General features: G+C 34.3%; 3 protein-coding genes across 3 annotated transcripts; all 3 read left to right on the top strand.

Moving 5' to 3' along the window:
* Positions 1-1,085: 1,085 nt before the first annotated feature.
* LOC138137278 (odorant receptor Or1-like) lies at positions 1,086-3,669 on the top strand. Its single transcript, XM_069056589.1, has 4 exons — positions 1,086-2,373; positions 2,421-2,520; positions 2,567-2,671; positions 2,729-3,669. Exons 1-4 carry the CDS (start codon positions 1,640-1,642, stop codon positions 2,930-2,932), a joined length of 1,143 nt encoding a protein of 380 aa, XP_068912690.1. The 5' UTR covers positions 1,086-1,639; the 3' UTR covers positions 2,933-3,669.
* A 3,690-nt stretch (positions 3,670-7,359) lies between these two features.
* LOC138131992 (uncharacterized) lies at positions 7,360-13,279 on the top strand. The gene is made up of 9 exons (XM_069049338.1): positions 7,360-8,093; positions 8,141-8,240; positions 8,287-8,391; positions 8,449-8,604; positions 11,918-12,654; positions 12,702-12,801; positions 12,856-12,960; positions 13,016-13,171; positions 13,220-13,279. The coding sequence occupies exons 1-9, from the start codon at positions 7,360-7,362 to the stop codon at positions 13,277-13,279; spliced, it is 2,253 nt and encodes a 750-aa protein (XP_068905439.1).
* Positions 13,280-16,908: 3,629 nt separating this feature from the next.
* On the top strand, positions 16,909-18,268 carry LOC138135501 (odorant receptor Or1-like). Its single transcript, XM_069054256.1, has 5 exons — positions 16,909-17,642; positions 17,690-17,789; positions 17,842-17,946; positions 17,998-18,153; positions 18,209-18,268. Exons 1-5 carry the CDS (start codon positions 16,909-16,911, stop codon positions 18,266-18,268), a joined length of 1,155 nt encoding a protein of 384 aa, XP_068910357.1.
* Positions 18,269-20,850: the final 2,582 nt, after the last annotated feature.

The following is a 20,850-nucleotide window of genomic DNA, read 5'->3' as shown; positions in this document are numbered from 1 at the left end:
TTACACGTATGTCTTACAACATTTTATCTACGATCGTGAGATTATCGCACCGGTTTCAACATAAATTTGTATAAAATAATTGTTATTGTTTAGCAACCTACTTCTAAATAATGTTTCCAACAAATTGTATTGTTATATTCTGACAGTTCTGTGCTATAATAGTATATTATGTTATGAGGAGCAAAAATGAAGTTTTATGTGCTGCGGCTGGTAGATTGGCCAAAGTCAAAGCCAAAGCACATAAAACCATTTTTGCTCCGAATAACATATACTATTTTTTCTTCAAACCTTCATAACAAATTATTTAAGACATGTTAAGAGACCAGGTAGGAATTTGAAATGATTTAGCTAGTTTACTTTACAGCCGGTCATCAGCGGAGATAATAACTTTTACGTCAGCTTGTTAGATGCCATGACAATGAAGTGACACTTTAGCATTATCAATGCAGCAGGATAATGTCATAATTTACGGACGTTTGAAGAAAAAAAGCGTGTACTAAAAGTTTTATGGCACGATTCCGTCAGTTCACTAAACGTCAACTTTGACAACAATTTTTAGTGCAAAAAGTGCCTACGTTTTACACGATCGTAGATAAATGAATTTAAATTGACTGTAAATTTACACCAAAGTATATTTGGCAAAATAATTTAACAATTTGGAAGTTACAATTAGTAAAAAGTTTATTTGTGATCTCAAAGACGGTGAACCACTGATATTTTAAACATTTTTCTATAAGTGTTCTATATCTGCTAAATTTTGTTCCATTGTCCTTGATTCTAGGACTCACTTCAATGACATGAAAAAATGGAAGAATACAATCTGACACAAGTTTACCTTTCTGGAGACGGCACTAGACACATTAAAAATAAAACCCACACTAACACTTGTCGTTTAAGTGGAACAAGCGAAAAAACCAAATGAAATGTTAAAAGGGGTGTGGAAATTTAATTCTGGATAATTACCCCCTCAGTTCTTGCTCTTATGAATAATCCATATCTGCCTCTGTATCTCGTGAAAAATAATTGCAGATGATCGCTGACTGTGTAATGAAAAATTGTAACGAGAGGGTTTGGCTTAATTAATAAATTTTGTATTAATTGAAGGGTAAGGAAAAACAAAGAGTCTCACAAGTTAATGATAGGGTCCAATTAAAAATATAATGAAAGGGGTTGTTGAGAAGAGAGAAAATGCCGGTGTAAATTTAGTTGTGAATATATTTTCGTCTCAAGTGGCGCAAGGTGATGTAAAAGTATCATTTTGGTGAGGACGCAAAGCTGGAAAAGTAGGTTACTTTTAACGGTGTTGAACATTTCTATTTGTGTTTCTAATAATTTTTTAATACAGACAAATTGTTGTCTATTAAGTTAATATTTTATTGGTTTTAAATGGTGGGGTTGTCGGCGCAGATTCAGAAGATAAGAACATTACGAGATATGATTTAGAACATTTTGAATCAAAGTGAAAGCTGTGTCTGACTGTATTACATTAAGATCAGTTCTAAAAATACTTCAAATCTTCTTTATGACAACTTTTTCAATCAAATTTCAATTCACATCTAAAGTCTAAACCGCTGTAAGATAATTTTTTACTTCTCCACAGCCTTGTTGCTGCACACTTCTAGCCCTTTTCGGTTTATTCATGGATAAATACGACTGGAAGGCGAACATCAAGATGAATATATGGACGCTGCGAGTCTTGGGGTTGTGGCCCAAAGGCGATGAATCCTACGAACCTGGCCTCTACGCCCTCCATGCCGCCATCCTCCTCGTTGTGTTTCTGCTGGGCCACCTCTTCTTCCAAGCTGCCAACATCTACTTCATCCGCGACAATCTAGAAGCCATCACTGGAACCATCTACGTCCTTCTCATGGAGATTTTGGTGGTGTTCAAGGTCTTTTACGTGGCCAAGAACATGGACATGTTGAAGCAACTGTTGAAAACTCTTGAAAGCGATTTGTTTCAGCCCAAAAGCGCCGAACAGAAAGCGCTGATAGAATCGAGTGTTTATTTTTGGAGGATAATATACCAGTTGCTCTTGATCATGTGTTGCGGTTGCAACCTGTTCTGGGCGTTGTTTCCTCTTTTGGATAAGACAGCTGGTGAGAGGCGTCTCCCGTTCTTGGCTTGGTACCCTTACAACACCACAACATCGCCTCTTTATGAAATTACTTACGTCTACCAAATTGTCAGTGCTGGATTTTTCACCACCGTTCATGTGAACGTTGACGCTTTGGTGACTGCCATCACTGTGTTCAATGCCAGCCAGTTTGACATTCTTATCGATAATTTAAGAAATCTTCACGTTCTGACGGATTCAACAGGCATCAATGACAAACTTATCAACTGTATTGAGCACCACAAGCAAACTCTTAGGTACAGCAGTCATTTCAATCTTCACTTGATCAAATTGCAATTTGCAGTTATGCCGAGAAGTGCAACAAGTTCTTGAAGTGGATTCTGTTGGTTCAGTTTTTCATTTTCACAATTTCAATCGGCATTTCAATGTTTGAGTTGACTCTGGTGAGTGGTTCTCGTTTGATTCTTTTATGTGAAATTTATTTCTCAGTTGGTGCCTCTTTCGAGCGAGTTCTTGTCGCTCTTGGCATACGGATTTGCCATAACCTTGCAGATATTGATGTACTGTTGGTCTGGAAATGAAGTGGAAGTTAAAGTATTGTCGAAAATAAAATACCCCTGGTTTTAGGTATTGGTTGGGTTTTTGTTTTAGAGCAGGAATATTCCGTACGCCATGTTTGAATGCGAATGGACAGATTTCCCCGAAGATGTCAAAAAGAAGTTGTTGTTTTTCACAATGAGGGCACAAGTACCTGTCAAGTTGTCAGCACTGAATTTAATTTATCTTTCGCTGGACACTTTTATGAAGGCAAAGAGATTTGTTAAATCTAAATCCAATTTCAGCATTTTATTTTGATTTTAGATTATAAAAACTTCTTGGTCTTATTTTGCTCTTCTACACCAAGTTAATGATCGAAGATAGTTGATGTGTGATTGACGAAAAAAGTACATAAAGGATAACAGGAATGCACATTTCAATAAATTTAATAGAAAATAAAAATTTGCACTATTAAATATTAAAAATGCCAAGCAAATGATGTACTATTGACTAGCAAAAAAACTGGTACAGTATGTTACTATAGACACTTCCAAAACTCACATTTTTGATTGAGTTTTGGAAGTGTCTGAAGCAACACCATGTACAGTTACAGCCACGGAATTTCGTCACTTATTTTACTGTCAACTCCAAAAAACTTGTGTAGCCTAAGCTTTATTGTCATTATGACTGACATTCGAAATGTTTGTGACAGAAATAAAAATCAAAAATGCCACCAGTGACGCTTTTGACATCCATGTCAAAAATTCCAGTGTGGGGTTAGAAATATATAAAACCTGTTTTACAGCTAACGTCAGTTGAATGACAACGACTGACGAAGTTACGTGACCGTGACTGTACCAGTTTTTTTTTGCTAGTCGATAGTACCTATACATCTGTCCTTGCCTGTACAACAAGAAACAAATGAAGGTAACAAATAAGCAACAGTTGATAAATCTCATAAGCATAAATTAGGCAGTTTTAAATGTAATGAAAAATGCTAGGAAAATGGTGTATCTTGGTATATGTATACTCGTATTTTGATTCTGAAAATAAAGTTATGGCAAAATGAATTTTTTTTTGGAAATTATTGAGAAATGAAATATTTTGCAATAAATCTAAAAATCTTATGTGGTGAATGAAAAGTTTTCAGAGAAGAGTTAAATAGTTATTGACCTTGAAATGTTCAACTCCACGTGAATAACGTTTAGTTATTATTGGTATGTAATTATTTTCAATATACAAATTCTTTTTCATAAAATCGAATTTCAATTATGCGTGAGCGAAAGTGCGTGAGCGAAAGTGCGTGAGAGAAAGTACGTGAGCGAAAGTGCGTGAGCAAAAGAGAATGAGCAAAGGTGGAACCTTCACTCACTGGTAACCATGGATACAGACCCACTTTCTAAGGAGGTATCGAACAAAAAATATTTCAGTGGGTGTTAAACAATAATAATAACAACGAAAAAAGAATTCAATCAGATTCCTCTAAGAAAATGATTGTTGATTTCGTAAAAAGTTAGTTGATCTGAAAAATTTAGTTCATGTCCGATTTTTTTTGTGATCTGCTTGAAGATAAAATAGTATAGTAGAGTAGGTCTTTTTGTGGTTCGCCCAGTTGTCGTCTCGGTCTTCAATCTCTGGACTCACTCACTTCTTCTTTTAATCTATTATTAAATAAAAATACAATCTGCATTGAAGAATTTTTGTTTTTAAAAATATTCTTGTTTAATTAGGGTTCATATGCAACTGCACACTTAAGAGCACTAAAATAAAATTAATAAAGATAATATTCTTAAAGTTGTTGTTTGTTCAAAAAATAAAATATTATTTTTTAAATGGAATGCTTACTTTGAAAGTTCCACGTAGTTGAATTTCATCAAGATTTTCCATTATTGAAAGATATTTAGTTAACATACTCACGATCATTTGTGACTGTAACAAAATCTTCAAGTACTCGTACACTACCGGGGTGAAGAATTTTTTTCTTAATGACTAACCAAAATTAAAATGAAAGAAATCGTTAAATATGTATACTTATGTATTATAGTCGGAGAAAGAAATTGTTGATTTCGAAGCTGATTAGTTCAAATAAAATCTTATTGGGTGATTTAAAATGATTGTGGGTAAGTATGGCAACTATGAACGAAAATTTATGTGGCAACTGTGTGGGTAGGATAGAATTGACATTTCTTTGACAATTCATAGTCGCGCAATTTTAAAAATTGTCAAATCAATGTGCAATAAAAAAAATCAAATGCACTCTTATGATGAAATGTCATACAAATGTCAGCTCTACACCACCCATACAGTTGCCACATAAATTTTCGTACATAGTCGCCATAGTTCTCCACAATCATTTTGAATCACCCAATACATCAAATGAATTTAAATTGATTGTAAATCTACATCAAAGTATATTTGGCAAAAAAAATTAACAATTTGGAAGTTAAAATTAGTAAAAAGTTTATTTGTGATCTCAGAGACGGTGAACAACTGATATTTTAAATATTTTTCTATTGGACGATTCAAAATGATTGTGGATAAGTATTGCAACCTTGTTCGAAAATTTATGTGGCGACTGTCTGCCTGTTCTAAGAGTAGCACACTGAGTCATGCGAATCTGACAAGTAGAATCTTACCAGTGGCGTAACGGGTGCGCACTTCACTGAAATCACTTGGTTAAAAAAAAATATTGTAAAAAGAATTTAATGATTATAAAAAGGGATATCCAGTAAAAGTAAATACATTAGAATTTTTTAATTAATATTTTATACATTTTATTCACTGTATGTATTGCCATCTTCACTTTCGCTGAATTCGTCAGAGTCAGTCACCAGTATTTACGGTGACTATTTCTCTCGAAAAATTTAAGCCAATCAAAAAGCTCGAATATTTGAATTTTAGTGAAGAAATCCATTCCGTTGTCAACAATGTTACAGTATTCCTGTATTTTGCAAAAATATCTGCATAATATAAACGCTATTCAAAAATAAAAAAAACATTGTGGTGCAAGTAACACACTTTTTTCATGACATTTCCTATTTCCTATTTCTTATCACAGTGACAGATAAGTCATTTGCACCACAATGGTTTTTAGATTTTTGAACATAGTTGGAACAGTACCTATTGATACAGATGTCCTACCTAAGACATTTAGGTCTTATATCTCTATTATCTGATCATAAATTTTAATAAAATTTAACAGATAGATAATTGAAAGAGTGGAGATTAAATTCGTGTTACTCAAGTACAATGGCGGACAAAAAATTTCGTCCACAACTGTCATTCCACTCACGTATGCTGTAAAGCAGCCTTTAGGAAGATTAACCTCACTTCACATGTTGACATATGTCAATCAAATTGTGCCTACGTTCTTAGGGGTGACAGTAATACATTTCAAATTTTAATTTGCAAACGTCAACCATAATGACAATACAGGCAATTTTTGTAAAATGACAGGAAAAGGGTGGACGAAATTTTTTGGCCGGAATAGTACCTTCAGTCTTAAAAACGCCATTTTCACTTCCTTTACTTGTGAATTAAATCGTTTAAAAGGTTTATACTAAACCGTAGAACAACAATAAACAAAATGACTTCCGCAAAAAATATTCCCCCAAAATCAGTCGTATTACAAGAAAAAGCCAAATGTCATTTTGACAATTCACATCTACCTGAATCATAATCCCTGTTTTTGACACTAAAATGCCTGCGAAAAAGGGCCTTTAAAACACTGAAGCCTTAAGGGTTGCTTAGGTAACAACAAATTCTACTACATTTTGAACAATGATTGAATTGCTCGAGATAAGATTATATATTTTGATATTGTGGGACTCACTTAAATGACATGAAAAAGTGGAAGAATACAATCTGACACATGTTTACCTTTCTGGAGACGGCACTGGATACATTAAAAATAAAACCCACACTAAGAATTATTGTCGTTTAAGTGGAACAAGCAAAAAAACCAAATGAAATGTTAAAAGGGGCGTGGAAATTTAATTCTGGATAATTACCCTCTCAGCTCTTGGTCTTATGAATAATCCATATCTGCCTCAGTATCTCGTGAAAAATAATTGCAGATGATCGCTGACTGTCTAATGAAAAATTGTAACGAGAGGGCTTGGCTTAATTAATAAATTTTGTATTAATTGAAGGGTAAGGAAAAAGAAAGAGTATCACAAGTTAATGATAGGGTCCAATTAAAAATATAATAAAAGGGGTTGTTTAGAAGAGAGAAAATGTCGGTGTAAATTTAGTTGTGAATATATTTTCGTCTTTAGTGGAGCAAGGTGATGTAAAAGTATCATTTTGGTGAGGACGCAAGGAGGAAAAGTAGATTACTTTTAACGGTGTTGGACATTTCTATTTGTGTTTCTAATAATTTTTTAATACAGACAAATTGTTGTCTATGAAGTTAATATTTTATTGGTGTTAAATGGTGGGGTCGTCGGCGCAGATTCAGAAGATGAGAACGTTACCAGATATGATTTAGAACATTTTGAATCAAATTTTCAAGTGAAAGCTGTGTCTGACTGTGTTACATCAGTTCCAAAAATACTTCAAATTGTTAATTGAAACAAATTCTAATTCCTTCATTTAATTATAATTTACTTTCTGAACTTTAATTCTTTATGGCAACTTTTTCAATCAAATTTCAAATCACATCTAGGGTCTAAACCGCTGTAAGATAATTGTTTAGTTCTCCACAGCTTTGTTGCTGCACACTTCTAGCCCTTTTCGGTTTATTCATGGATAAATACGACTGGAAAGCGAACATCAAGATGAATATATGGACGCTGCGAGTCTTGGGGTTGTGGCCCAAAGGCGATGAATCCTACGAACCTGGCCTCTACGCCCTCCATGCCGCCATCCTCCTCGTTGTGTTTCTGCTGGGACACCTCTTCTTCCAAGCTGCCAACATCTACTTCATCCGCGACAATCTAGAAGCCATCACTGGAACCATCTACGTCCTCCTCGTCGAGATGTTGGTGGTGTTCAAGGTCTACTACTTGGTCAAGAACATGAAGATGTTGAAGCAACTTTTGAAGACTCTAGAGACCGACTTGTTTCAGCCCAAGACCGCCCAACAGAAGGCTCTGATAGAATCGAGTATTTACTTTTGGAAGATAATCTACCAACTGTTTTTGAGCATGTGTTGTGGTACTAACTTGTTCTGGGCTCTTTTTCCACTTTTGGACAAAACAGCCGGAGAGAAGCGTCTCCCGTTCTTGGCTTGGTACCCTTACAACACCACAACATCGCCTCTTTATGAAATTACCTACGTCTACCAGATTGTCAGTGTTGGGTTTATCACCACCGTTCATGTGAACGTTGACGCTTTGGTGGCTGCCATCAGTGTGTTCAATGCCAGCCAGTTTGACATTCTTAGCGATAATTTAAGAAATCTTCACGTTCTGACTGATTCAACAGGAATCAATGACAAACTTATCAACTGTATTGAGCACCACAAGCAAACTCTAAGGTACAACAGTCATTTTAGTCTTCACTTGATCAAATTGCAATTTGCAGTTATGCCGACAAGTGCAACAAGTTCTTGAACTGGATTCTTTTGGTTCAGTTTTTCATTTTCACAATATCTATCGGCATTTCAATGTTTCAGTTGACTCTGGTGAGTGGTTCTCGTTTGATTCTTTTATCTGAAATTTATTTCTCAGTTGGTTCCTCTTTCGAGCGAGTTTTTGTCACTTTTGGCATATGGATTTGCCATAACCTTGCAGATATTTATGTACTGTTGGTCTGGAAATGAAGTGGAAGTTAAAGTATTGTAGAAAATAAAATACCCCTGGTTTTAGGTATTGGTTGGGTTTTTGTTTTAGAGCAGAAATATTCCGTACGCTGTGTTTGAATGCGAATGGACAGATTTCCCCGAAGATGTCAAAAAGAAGTTGTTGTTTTTCACAATGAGGGCACAAGTACCTGTCAAGTTGTCAGCACTGAATTTATTTTATCTTTCGCTGGACACTTTTATGAAGGCAAAGAGATTTGTTTGAGTCTAAATCCATTTTCAGCACTTTTTGGATTTTAGATTATAAAAACTTCTTGGTCTTATTTTGCTCTTCTACACCAAGTTAATGACCGAAAATAGATGGTGTGTGCTAGAGAAAGGGAAATATGCAAAAAGGAACATGAAGGATGACAGGAATGCACGATTTGATAAAGTTGTTAAATAATCGAAAATAAAAATTTGCACTATTAAATGTTAGAAATACAAAGCAAAATGGTGTACACCTTTCCTTGTATGTGCAACAATTAATAAACGAAAATAACAAATAAGCAAAATTTAGTGTGTTTGATAAATAAGTAAAAATAAAATTAGGCACTTTTCAATGAAATGGAAAATCCAAAGGAAATGGTGTATATCTTTTCTTGTTTGTACTAAAATTTTCTTGGAAATGTGTACTTACCTTAATTTTGAAAATAAAGTTATGGCAAAGTGAATGTTTCTTTTTGGCTAATTACATATTTAGAAAGGAAGGGTTTATTAAAAACCTAAGGATCTTATTGGGCCAAGGAAAAATTTTTAGAGATTTTTCGTTAAAAAAAGTGAATTCCTAGATTGACGTTGACTAAAATTATTGTGGAAGATGCAGGTGGTTGATTTCGAAAATGGTTAGTTGTTCTGAAATATTACTTAGATTAAGAAATGTAAAATTCATTGAAAATCAATAACTATTAGGTAAATTGTGGATTGTAAAAATAAAAAAAATGACAAATAAGGCATTATTGGTTGTGAGAAATGCAAAAGAAATGCTTTATGTCTTTTCTTAGATGTACTGGATTGTGTACAATGTAGAAAATAGAGCAATGATAAAGTGAAAGTCTTGTTTTGGGAAATTATTGAGAACCGAAAGTTTAGCAGCAATAAAACTAAAAATCTTGTGTGGTGAAGGAAAAATATTCCGCTGATCCCATTTAAATTATCTACAAGTTCTAAATTGCTAAATTTTGTTGCAATATCCTTCATGATAACACATTTTTTTAATGCTTTGGTTTCAGCCGATAAAGGTTACACACCTTTAAATTTAAGTTATAATATAATTTCAGATATTGTTGAGCCAAATATACCTGACACTATAGCAAATATAAAACAGAAGTCTTTACATGGGAGATACTTTAAAGAACTGGAACAACCAGAAATTAATATTCAGGCTTCTCATGCATGGCTTAAGAAATCAAATATTCACCCCGAGACGGAGGGTTTTCTATTTGCGATACAAGATCGTGTTATAAATACAAGAAATTATAAAGAACACATATGCGGTTTGCAATCGATCATTGATAAATGTAGGATTTGCGGAACTGAAGGGGAAACAATTGAACACATTATTTCTTCTTGCACCGTTTTGGCTCAAAGCGAATATAAGAAACGTCATGATATATTCGCTAAAATTATACACATGAATTTAGCTGTTAAATTCAATTTATTAAAGAATACACAACCACATTATAGTTATACACCAGAAAGTTGTTTGGAAAATGACAATTACAAATTATATTTTGATCGAACAGTTTTAACTGACATTCATATTAAGCATAACAGACCAGACATTATTATTTTAAATAAACAACAAAAGCAAGCATATCTTTTAGATATAGCTGTTCCAAATTCATATAATATAACACAGACATATAACACAAAAATTAATAAATATTTAGAGCTCTGCGTTGTTATGAGAAATCTTTGGTGTTTAGAAAAAATTTCGATTTTACCACTTGTAATTTCAGCGACGGGATAGTACCGCAATCTCTTTTTAAAAATTAAAAAATTCTGGATTTAGGTAACACATTGGTAGTTGAAATTCAAAAAGGTATGTACTCCGGCAAAATTGCCGTTCCGCCGGGTAGGGGAGGGTTAAGAAAAAAAAAAAAAGAAGAAAATATTTGATTTGACCATTTACAAAATATACTAACAATAAAGTTTGACGTTTTTTGGAGTAAAAATTTTGTTAAATTGCATTTTTCGTCGATTGTATCTTAGTCCCAGCTAAACTTACAAGAAAAGTATGAACAGAAAAAAGTTACCAAATGTTATCCTTTACAATTTTTATTTGAACATTTTTCTCATATAATGGACGCTTATCGAGTTATTCTGTAAAAACTTGTTTTTTGCATCTTTAACTCAAGATGGCGGCTCGCGCTCACCACCCCCAAGGTCGAAAACTTGTAGTTTTCATCATTGTATATTTCAAAATCATCCCTACCCCACCTTTTCTAAGGCAACGACCATTATTACTGATTGGACTATAGGGCAGGGTGTAATTCCCTATCAACAAAGCTCAGTGTGGTGGTTTATTATTTATCCCTTTATTATTATTCAGTCATACTAAAAATCATTACAAAAAGTCGAAATTCTGCTAAACTGTTTGAAGAGATTAGAATCCATTTTTAACATAATTGATAAGTGTTGATCTTGAGAGCGGTCAGATGTTGATAAGAACGAATCACGTGCGTTCACAAATTGGTCGAGATAAGATTTTAGATTTTCATACAGTGAACGTGAACCGTTTTGATGACTTGCAAGAATTTAAGAATAAAAAATGACACTCTTACCTTTTTGGAGAGGTACCAGACACATTAAAAATCCAATCCGCACTAAAGACTTGTCGTTTAAGTCGAAAAAGCGAAAAAACCAAATGAAAAGGGGCGTGGAAATTGAATTCTGGATAATTACCCTCCCAGCTCTTGCTCTTATGAATAATCCATGTCTGCCTCTCCATCTCATGAAAAATAATTGCAGTTGATTGCTGACTATCGAAAGAAAAATTGTAATGAGAGGGTTCGGCCTAATTAATAAATTTTGTATTAATTGAAGGGTTAAGATAAAGACTATCACCGTTACAAATTAATGATAGGGTCCAATGAAAAATATGATTGAAGGGGTTTGTAAAAAGAGTGGTCGGTGTAAATTTTGTTGCGAAGTATTTTTGTGTCTAGTGGCTTTGGGAGTGTAACAGACATTCTGAAGAAGAGTCGAAGAAGAAAAGGTAGTGTATATTCTTGTTCGCTATAAAATTTTAATAGGAAAAAAATTGAATCTAATAGATGAATATTTTATTGTTTTGTGGAGTTTACTGCGCAGATTCAGAAGCAGAGGACCTGATTGGTCAACAGATAGGGTTTATAATATTTTTCATCAAACTTTAAAGTCAAAGCTGCGATTCGTTTAAACCAATTCAGTGTCACAACTCTTAAACAAATTCCAGTTCATTTTTGTTTCATTTTGTTAGAGCATCTTTTTAATTCGTTAGAATTTCTATTTTAGACATTTTATCACTTTTGATTTGATTCATGGATAAATACGACTGGAAAGCTAACATTACGATGAACATAAGAACGTTGCGAGTTTTGGGTTTGTGGCCTAGCGGCGACGAAACCTACAAGCCTGGTGTCTACGCCCTCCATGCCACCCTCCTCCTCACTGTATTCCTGATAGGCCACATCTTCTTTCAAGTGGTCAACATCTACTTCATCCGTGACAACCTGGAGGCCATCACTGGAACCATCTACGTCCTCTTGGTCGAAATGCTGGTGGTCTTCAAGGTGTACTATTTAATCAAGAACATGGAGATGTTGAAGCAACTGTTGAAAATCTTGGAGACCGATTTGTTCCAACCGAAAACAGCCCAACAGAGAGCTCTAATAGAGACGAGCGTGTTCTTTTGGAGAGTGATCTATCAAACGTTTTTGATCATGTGCTGCGGTACCAACTTGTTTTGGGCGATTTTTCCTCTTTTGGACAAGACAGCTGGAGAGAAGCGCCTCCCGTTCTTAGCTTGGTACCCTTACAACACCAAGGTGTCCCCTCTTTACGAGATCACCTACGTCTACCAGATAGTCAGTGTGGGATTTATCACCACTGTCCATGTGAACATCGATGCTTTGGTGGCTGCAGTCAACGTGTTCAATGGCAGCCAGTTTGACATTCTTTGCGATAATTTAAGAAATCTTCACAATTTGGCTGTGGCTGGTGACATCAACGACAAACTTGTCTATTGTATTGACCATCACAAGCAAACTCTGAGGTACAAAAGCGATTTTTCCCTTCCATTAATAAAACTCCCCTTTTCAGTTATGCCGAAAAATGCAACACATTTTTGAACTGGATTTTGTTAGTCCAGTTTTTTGTCAGCGGAATTTCAATCGGTCTTTCAATGTTTCAGTTGACTTTGGTAAGTTGCCTAAAAATAATCTATTACAATGCCCTCAGTCAAATCACATTCTAGTTGGTTCCTTTTTCTAACGAGTTTTTATCACTATTGGGTTACGGAATTGCGATAACAGTCCAAATATTTATGTATTGTTGGTTCGGAAATGAAGTGGAAGTTAAGGTAAAACAATCTCAAAGGAGCAATTCACCAGCAATTGAATTTGTTCGTGATTTAGAGCAGCAGTATTCCTTACGCCGTGTTTGAATGCGAATGGACGGATTTCCCCCAAGAAGTCAAGAAGAAATTGTTGTTTTTCACGATGAGACTACAAAAACCAGTCAAATTGTCTGCACTGAATTTGATTTATCTTTCGCTGGACACTTTTATGAAGGTAAAGTAATTTGCTGGAGTCTACAGCTAACGAATGTTGTGATTTTAGATTCTGAAGACCTCGTGGTCCTACTTTGCTCTTCTACACCAAGTTACTACCCGGAAATAATTATTTTTCAGGATGGGAATTCTAAGATATGCAAGAAATAATTGTAATACGTTTTAATTAAGGTAGATAATGTAATGGTGAATATATCTCATTATGTAATCATAACAGACTGAACGAATATTTGCACTATTAAATTAAAAAAAAAATAATGAAATTTTGTGTATTCTACAGGGTTGTTATAAATGATTGTAGTCGAAGCAAGCCACTCCCATGTTGTAAAATTTTTGCCGCTCTATACATACATGGCGTGAAGTGTCAATTGTGTGAAGGGTGTGCAATTACACGTGGACAAATCAGGTCAGCTGAAATAAAATTTACAGAAGAGCATCAAAAGGAGACAAATATGTTTCATTTAATTCTTCAAACGCCTTTCTGTCATTAACATATTACATTTAGTTGTCCATAACTGTTTTCGTAAAAAAACCAGTCGGTGAGCCCAAAGGGTCAAGAAATAAATATTGAAATATTTTTGATGATATCAATTAAATTTGAAACATGCCCTTTTGTATAAGTACTGCGAATAATAATTGATGTGCGATTGAGGAACCAAAATGAGCACAAGGAGCAAGTTCAATAAAGTATAACCGAAAAGCACATTTTAATAAATTTCATCAATACATTGAATTCTGAAAATGATCCTCTTTTCTACTCTTTTGGATTTTTTTTTAGAAATATATTATATGATTTTTAAAGTAAAGTTGTTATGGTTAAATCAAGTAAAGGTTTTGTTTTAGGAAATTTTTGAGAAACGGCTGCGCCATCGCGCCGGAAAATTCACCTCCCGTACTCTGCTGTAAATAACTATTTGATTCGTAATTGTGTATAATGCAAAAAATAAAGCAATGATAAAGTTTAACTCTTGTTTCGGGAAATTATTGAGAAACAAAAGGTTTAGGAATAAACCTAAAAAAATTGGTGAAGAAAAAATATTTAGATATTTTTCGACATAAAGTATACAGTGTGTCCAAAAAGTCTGGAAACACTCCAATAAAATAGAAACGAATGATTTTCGAGAAAAACGCAAAAACAAGTAACTAGCATTTTCAAAAAACTTTCTGTTGGTGGTATCTGTTTGCTGTTTTGATGACCTTGAAAGAGTTATGATGTTATCAGAGGGTTTTTTAAATGGCAACGTCGCATTTTCACTACCGTTTTCAATAGATCTCTTAATTGTCTACCCGACGGTCAAAAAAATTTTCAATTTACGTAAGAAATTTAATGAAAAACCTAATTATTTTTATTACATAATAACTTTTTCAAGGTCATCGAAAAGACCGACCAGACACTATCAGCAGAAAGCTTTTTTAAAACACTAATTGACCTGTCTTTTTTTTCAAAAATTATGCGTTACGTTTTCATTTGGGTTTTTCCAGACTTTCTGGACACACTATATGTTCTAAGGTTTGTAGAATGTGGAAGGTGTAAAAAAATAATAGAATGTGTCGTTTTTAAAAGATTTCAAACAAAAAATTGTCTCCAACTTTTAAATTGATAAATTTCGTTCAATAATCTTCACTTTATTGATAAGAAGAAGGCAGGTTTAAATTTGTTCTGACGTTTACCTTTGCAGTTAAAATAAATGTCTTAAGTTATTTTTGACACTACTTATGTAATTGCAAAATGTTGGGGAAAATTCAGCAATATTGTGACATTATTGGCAGTAGACTGGAACTATACAGAGAGTCTTAAAAAATTCTGGAGAACCAGATGTGCAATTAGAGAATATTTGGAGCAGTTCCCAATATGTAGTAAAATTTTGATTTTCACGAAACAAATTGTTTTGGTTAATGATACGAAAATAAAAGACATTCGATAAATGCCAGCTTTTTCCACCTGAATCAAGTGTTAAGATTTCAATAAGCAACAATTTTTGAAAAAAAAATCAAGAATATTTTAGGTGGTTCTTCATGGAGATATTTTTTTTAAATGTGGTTCAAATTAGCGAAAATGACTAAACATTAGTGGAACAGTACATAATTTTTCCACAACAAACCTGTTATTGATGGATTGCTAAATCAGAGCATGAAAAAAATGCTTTTATCTAATCCCGTGGGATAAATGACACTTATCCCACTCATTTGAGTGGAATAAGGAACTTCATTACCGGACGCATTTCATTACTCCACTCAGTGGGATAAGTGAGCTTCATTACCCCACTCAGTGGGATAAGTAAGTTATTATTCCACTGAGTGGTGTAATGAAACTGGCGGAGATAAATAAGATTTACTTTTTTTTTTAATTCGGGGCGGTCTTAGATAAAATTTTGTACATAACACGTGGGCTAAAGCATATTACAGGAAACTCGTGTGATTACAGATGAATTCGGGCTAACGCCCTCGTCATCTGCAATCTTCACACTCGAATCCTGTAATATTGCTTTTATCCCACTAATTGTGTAAATAACTATTATTCAGATCCTGACAGTTATTCAGTTCTACAAAATCACGTAGGAAATCCATTTTTTCCATTCACGGGATGTTTGATCTCGGCTAACGCCTCAATAAAAAATCCCATGCTTAATACGGAAAAAACCCATTTCCATTGCACAAATAGCTATTTTAAGGGACAGATTATTTTCTACTGATTTGAAAATTTCAGGGTTTCGTTATTGCTCAGTGCGATAGTTTATCGTACATTTGTTTAATTGATTACTGATCAATCATATTAAAAATCATTAGAAAATGTGGAAATTCTACTAAATTATTAGACAAGATTAGAATCCTTTTTTAAGACAATTGTTATTGATAAGGATGAATCAGGTATCTGATAAGATTCTATATTTTGTTATTGTGGACGTGAATCGCTTTGATGACTTGCAAGAATTTAAGAATAAAAAACGACACACACTTACCTTTTTGATGAGGGTACCAGACACATAAAAAATCCATTCGCTACTAAAGACTTGTCGTTTAAATGGAACAACCAGCGAAAAAAAAAACACTAAATGAAATGTTAAATGGGGCGTGGAAATTTAATTCTGTATAATTACCCTCCCAGCTCTTGCTCTTATGAATAATCCATGTCTGCCTCTCCATCTCATGAAAAATAATTGCAGATGATTTCTGTCGAAAGAAAATTATTGTAACGAGAGGGTTCGGCCTAATTAATAAATTTCGTATTAATTGAAAAGTAAGGAAAAACAAATAGCATTAAAGCCATTAAGTTACAAATTAATAACAGGGTCCAGTAAAAAATGTAATTGAAGGGGTTAGATGGAAGAGAGAAATTGTCGCTATAAATTTCAGTGTGGATGTATTTTTGTACTCAGTAACCTTGGGAGTGTAGCAAAGACATTTTGGAGAGAGGTCAAAGACGAAAAGTTAATTTTGAAAGGTGGTCTACATTTGTATTCTAGTTCTAGTTATAATAAATATTCTTAGGAAATTACATATTTACAAAGTTTATCATGATTTTTATCGTCCAGTGAATATTTTATTGCTTTCAAATGGTGGGGTTGGTGGCGCAGATTCAGAAATTAAACCCATCTGGTCGTCAGATAACAATCTTGAACCACAGTCAAGGTTGACTGTCTCTCAGTAAAAACATTTTAAGAAGAATTCAACGTCTTAAGTACGTTTTGTTTTTTAAGCACACTTTTGTAGCTTCAGTGTAAGACATATTTTTAGCACATGGATAAATACGACTGGAAAGTCAACATCAAGATGAACATACGGACCTTGCGGGTCTTGGGATTGTGGCCCAAGGGCGACGAAACCTACAATCTCGATCTTTACGCCCTCCATGCCGCCATTCTGCTCACTGTTTTCCAGTTGGGCCACATATTCTTTCAAGTGGTCAACGTCTACTTCATTCTTGACAACTTCGAGGCCATCATTGGAACCATCTACATCCTCCTGGTCGAAATGCTGGGGAACTTCAAGATATACTATTTGATCAAGAACATGAGGAAGCTGAAGCAACTGTTGAAAATCTTGGAAACTGATATATTCCAACCGAAAACAGTCGAACAGAAAGCTGCGATAGATGCGAGTGTTTTCTTTTGGAAAGTGATCTATCAAACGCTCTTGATCATGTGTTGCGGTTGCAACCTGTTCTGGGCGTTGTTTCCTCTTTTGGACAAGTCCACTGGTGAGAGGCGCCTCCCGTTCTTGGCTTGGTACCCCTACAACACCCAAATTTCGCCGCTGTACGAGATCACCTACGTCTACCAGATTGTCAGTGTTGGAGTTATCACCACCATTCATGTGAACATAGATGCTTTGCTGGCTGCCATCAATTTGTTCAATGGCAGCCAGTTTGACATTCTTTGCGACAATCTAAGAAATCTTCACAATTTGGCTGTTTCTGGTGGCATCAACGACAAACTTATCTATTGTATTGAGCATCACAAGCAAACTTTGAGGTACAAGGTAGTTCTTTGCTTTCTCGTCATAAAATTTCACTTTTCAGCTATGCCAAAAAATGCAACGACTTCTTGAATTTGATTTTATTTATCCACTTTTTTGTAAGCGGAACTTCAATCGGCTTTTCAATGTTTGAGTTGACTTTGGTGAGTTGATTGGGCAATCATCTCTTACCACTCCATTTAAATTACATTGCAGGTGGTTCCATTTTCTAACGAGTACTTTGCATTCTTGACTTATGGATTTGCAATGACGGTCCAGATATTTATGTATTGTTGGTTCGGGAATGAAGTGGAAGTTAAGGTAAATAAATCAAGGAAGAGTCTCAAAATTGTGAAATTATTAATATTCCAGAGCCGAAATATTCCTTATGCTGCGTTTGAATGCGAGTGGACAGATTTTCCCGAAGATGTCAAGAAGAAGTTGTTATTCTTTATAATGAGGGTACAAAGACCAGTGAAACTGTCCGCATTTAGTGTGATTTTTCTTTCGCTGGACACTTTCATGAGGGTAATACATCAATTCTTTTTGAATCTACAATAAGCTAATAATATTTCGTTTCCAGATTATGAAAGCTTCTTGGTCTTATTTTGCCCTTCTTCACCAAGTTAGTGCAAAGAAATAATCGTTTTTGAAGATAAAAAGAAAGTTCAAGATTAATTCAAATTGTATTACGTTTTAGTAAAGCTAGAAAAAAATGTAATCGTGTAATAATAAAACATACAGGGTTTCTCAGCTAAGACTTTCGAGCCTAATAACTCAGTTATTTTCCAGCGGATTTTTGTGAAATTTAAAATGCAGATATTTTAGACGTTGAAGAATAAAATCCCATTAATGCAATCACCCAAGTCTTAAAAACGTAATTTTTACATGCCTTTTTAAAATGTTGAATCAATTAAGATTTACATAAAAAATTGATTGTCAATAAAAATTGCTGTAGGGAAAAACTCGTCCTCGAAAGATGTCTGGTTTGCAAGAAAAAAGCAAAAAACTGTGTTAAACGTGGCTGCAAATGCAAAAACGTAGACGCGTATGAAGCAAACGCGCAATTTTGCAGAATTTTGGTCATCCCTTTTCGCAGAAGCGCACGTGACATATTTGACTATTATTTTGCTAACTTTACAAACACTTACAAAGTTAAAGACAACATTTGGACGTAATTTATTATACTGGATGCTTTAATTCTTCCATAAAGGACTAAAACACGATCGGGATATTTTAGCAAGGTAATTTAGTTCACGTACGCTTCCTGTGTCTTCAAATAAATTGACGACTCTCTTAACCTTACATTTTGTAAAGCCTACATTTGGATAGTGTTCCACGAAAAAACGAACTGTGTCGTTGAAGTTCTTGCGACACTCTCCATAGGCAAAATTTTTTCCTTTTTCAAAAATATTGAAATTTCTGCCGCTGTAGTCTATTTCTACAGTATTTTCAATAAATTTTCACAATTTGACGTTTCTAATAAAGCGCGCCCAATTTTGACAGACTTTAAAGGGTGTACAAAATGTTGCTTGGCAATTAATCATCAATTGTTTCAAAACGTAACTGCTCAAATACCTTCAAATTTTACATTAAATTTTTAACGACAAAATCTAATCTTTTCGTTGAATCAGACAAGTGATTTACTTAATTGTTTGTGAAGACCCCTATTTTTTAATGTTTAACAATCTAGTAATAATCGCCCATCATTTTCGATAAAGGAAACATGTGTTAAAATTACATTTTTTAACTTGAGGTAATTTTATTATTACTAATTGAACCTTGACGGTCTAAAATATCTGCATGTTAAATTTCATAAAAATCCGTTGGCAAATAACCGAGATATTAGGCTCGAAAATCTTAGCTGAGACACCCGGTATAAGGAATTAATAGTTGCACTGTTAAATAAATAAATTGCATTTTTTCCCTATTCCCCACCCCTTTCTTTTTCTATTCTTTCCCTCCTCTTCCATATCTCTTTCATCCATCTAATCTCCCTTCCGTCTTCATTCAGTATTTCTCCCGTTCCTTTTTCTCCCTCTCTCTAATTTCGCTACATTCATTCCATATTTGCTGAATTGTGTCTTTCTTCTTTCTTCTTTCCTCTCCTTCCATCCAGTACCCGTTTTCTCTCTCCTCTTTCCCAGATCTAAATCTCGCCATCATTTTTCTTTCTTTTGCACTCTCTCTCCTTAGGTACTTCGGAATTTCCTCTGTCATACACGTACACCTCTCATACTTCCTGTTGTATCTGGATTCTTTGATTCTTTCCCTTCCTTCTTGCTTTTCTGTGTCTTTGTCCCTTTCACTCAGCATCCATCTTCCTTTTGCTCTGAATCTTTCCACTGCCTCACTGGCATACCCGTTTCCCTGATAGTATTTCTCTCTCTCCTTTTTCTCCGTGTTTTCTTTTTGTTCCCTCCAGCATGCGGTTAGTATCCTGCACTCTTCCCTTCCAAACTTTGCCGCTCTTTCTCCAACTTTTACTCCCAGCCTATTCCATTTAGACTCTTCTCTCACTAACCTGGCGTTTCTCTGTCTACTTGTAGCACCATTCTCAAATATTTTTTTTGCATTTTTTCTATCTCTTCTTTTCCTTCTATCACCAGATCTCTGCCCCGTACATCAATACACTCTCTACCATACTCTCACACATCATCATTCTCCTCCTAAATCACCTCCCTACTTTCTGTGTATCATTTTTGGCAACGGAATGGAATTCTTCAGAAATGTTGAAAAAGACGTTACGTAATTTGAAAGTACATAGTTGGAACAGTGTTCAATGTTTTTTTCTGCTCAATGATTTTGTAAAGATGAAAAAACAAAACATTTGATGATGCCAACTTCTTAATCTTACTAAGAATGAATGGTCAAGACAAAAAGTGTTATTTTTTAACTCTCGTGTTTATTGTAGGTACTGTGAATGTAATACAAATTAGTAAATTTTGCAGTTAAAATTTAAAAAAAAATTTCTACATAGTGGATCATATTTTGTTATTCAAATTTCATAATCCAAATCCTTTAACATCCCGCTATTGTTTAGATTTGTTGCAAAAATGAATGAAAAACCATCAAAATTTGAGGTCACTTAAAAATAAAACTTAAATCCGGTAATCGAGAGAAGACTTTAAAGATATTGTAACTTGTTGTTTATGTTATTTAAAATTAGCAAAAGGTATGAGTTAATAATAATAGGACAGTGTGCAATTTCTTCTCAAAGAAACT

Source organism: Tenebrio molitor, chromosome 1 (genome assembly GCF_963966145.1).
Source record: "Tenebrio molitor chromosome 1, icTenMoli1.1, whole genome shotgun sequence".
NCBI lineage: Eukaryota > Metazoa > Arthropoda > Insecta > Coleoptera > Tenebrionidae > Tenebrio > Tenebrio molitor.
This window is presented reverse-complemented; position numbering and strand designations above follow the sequence as displayed.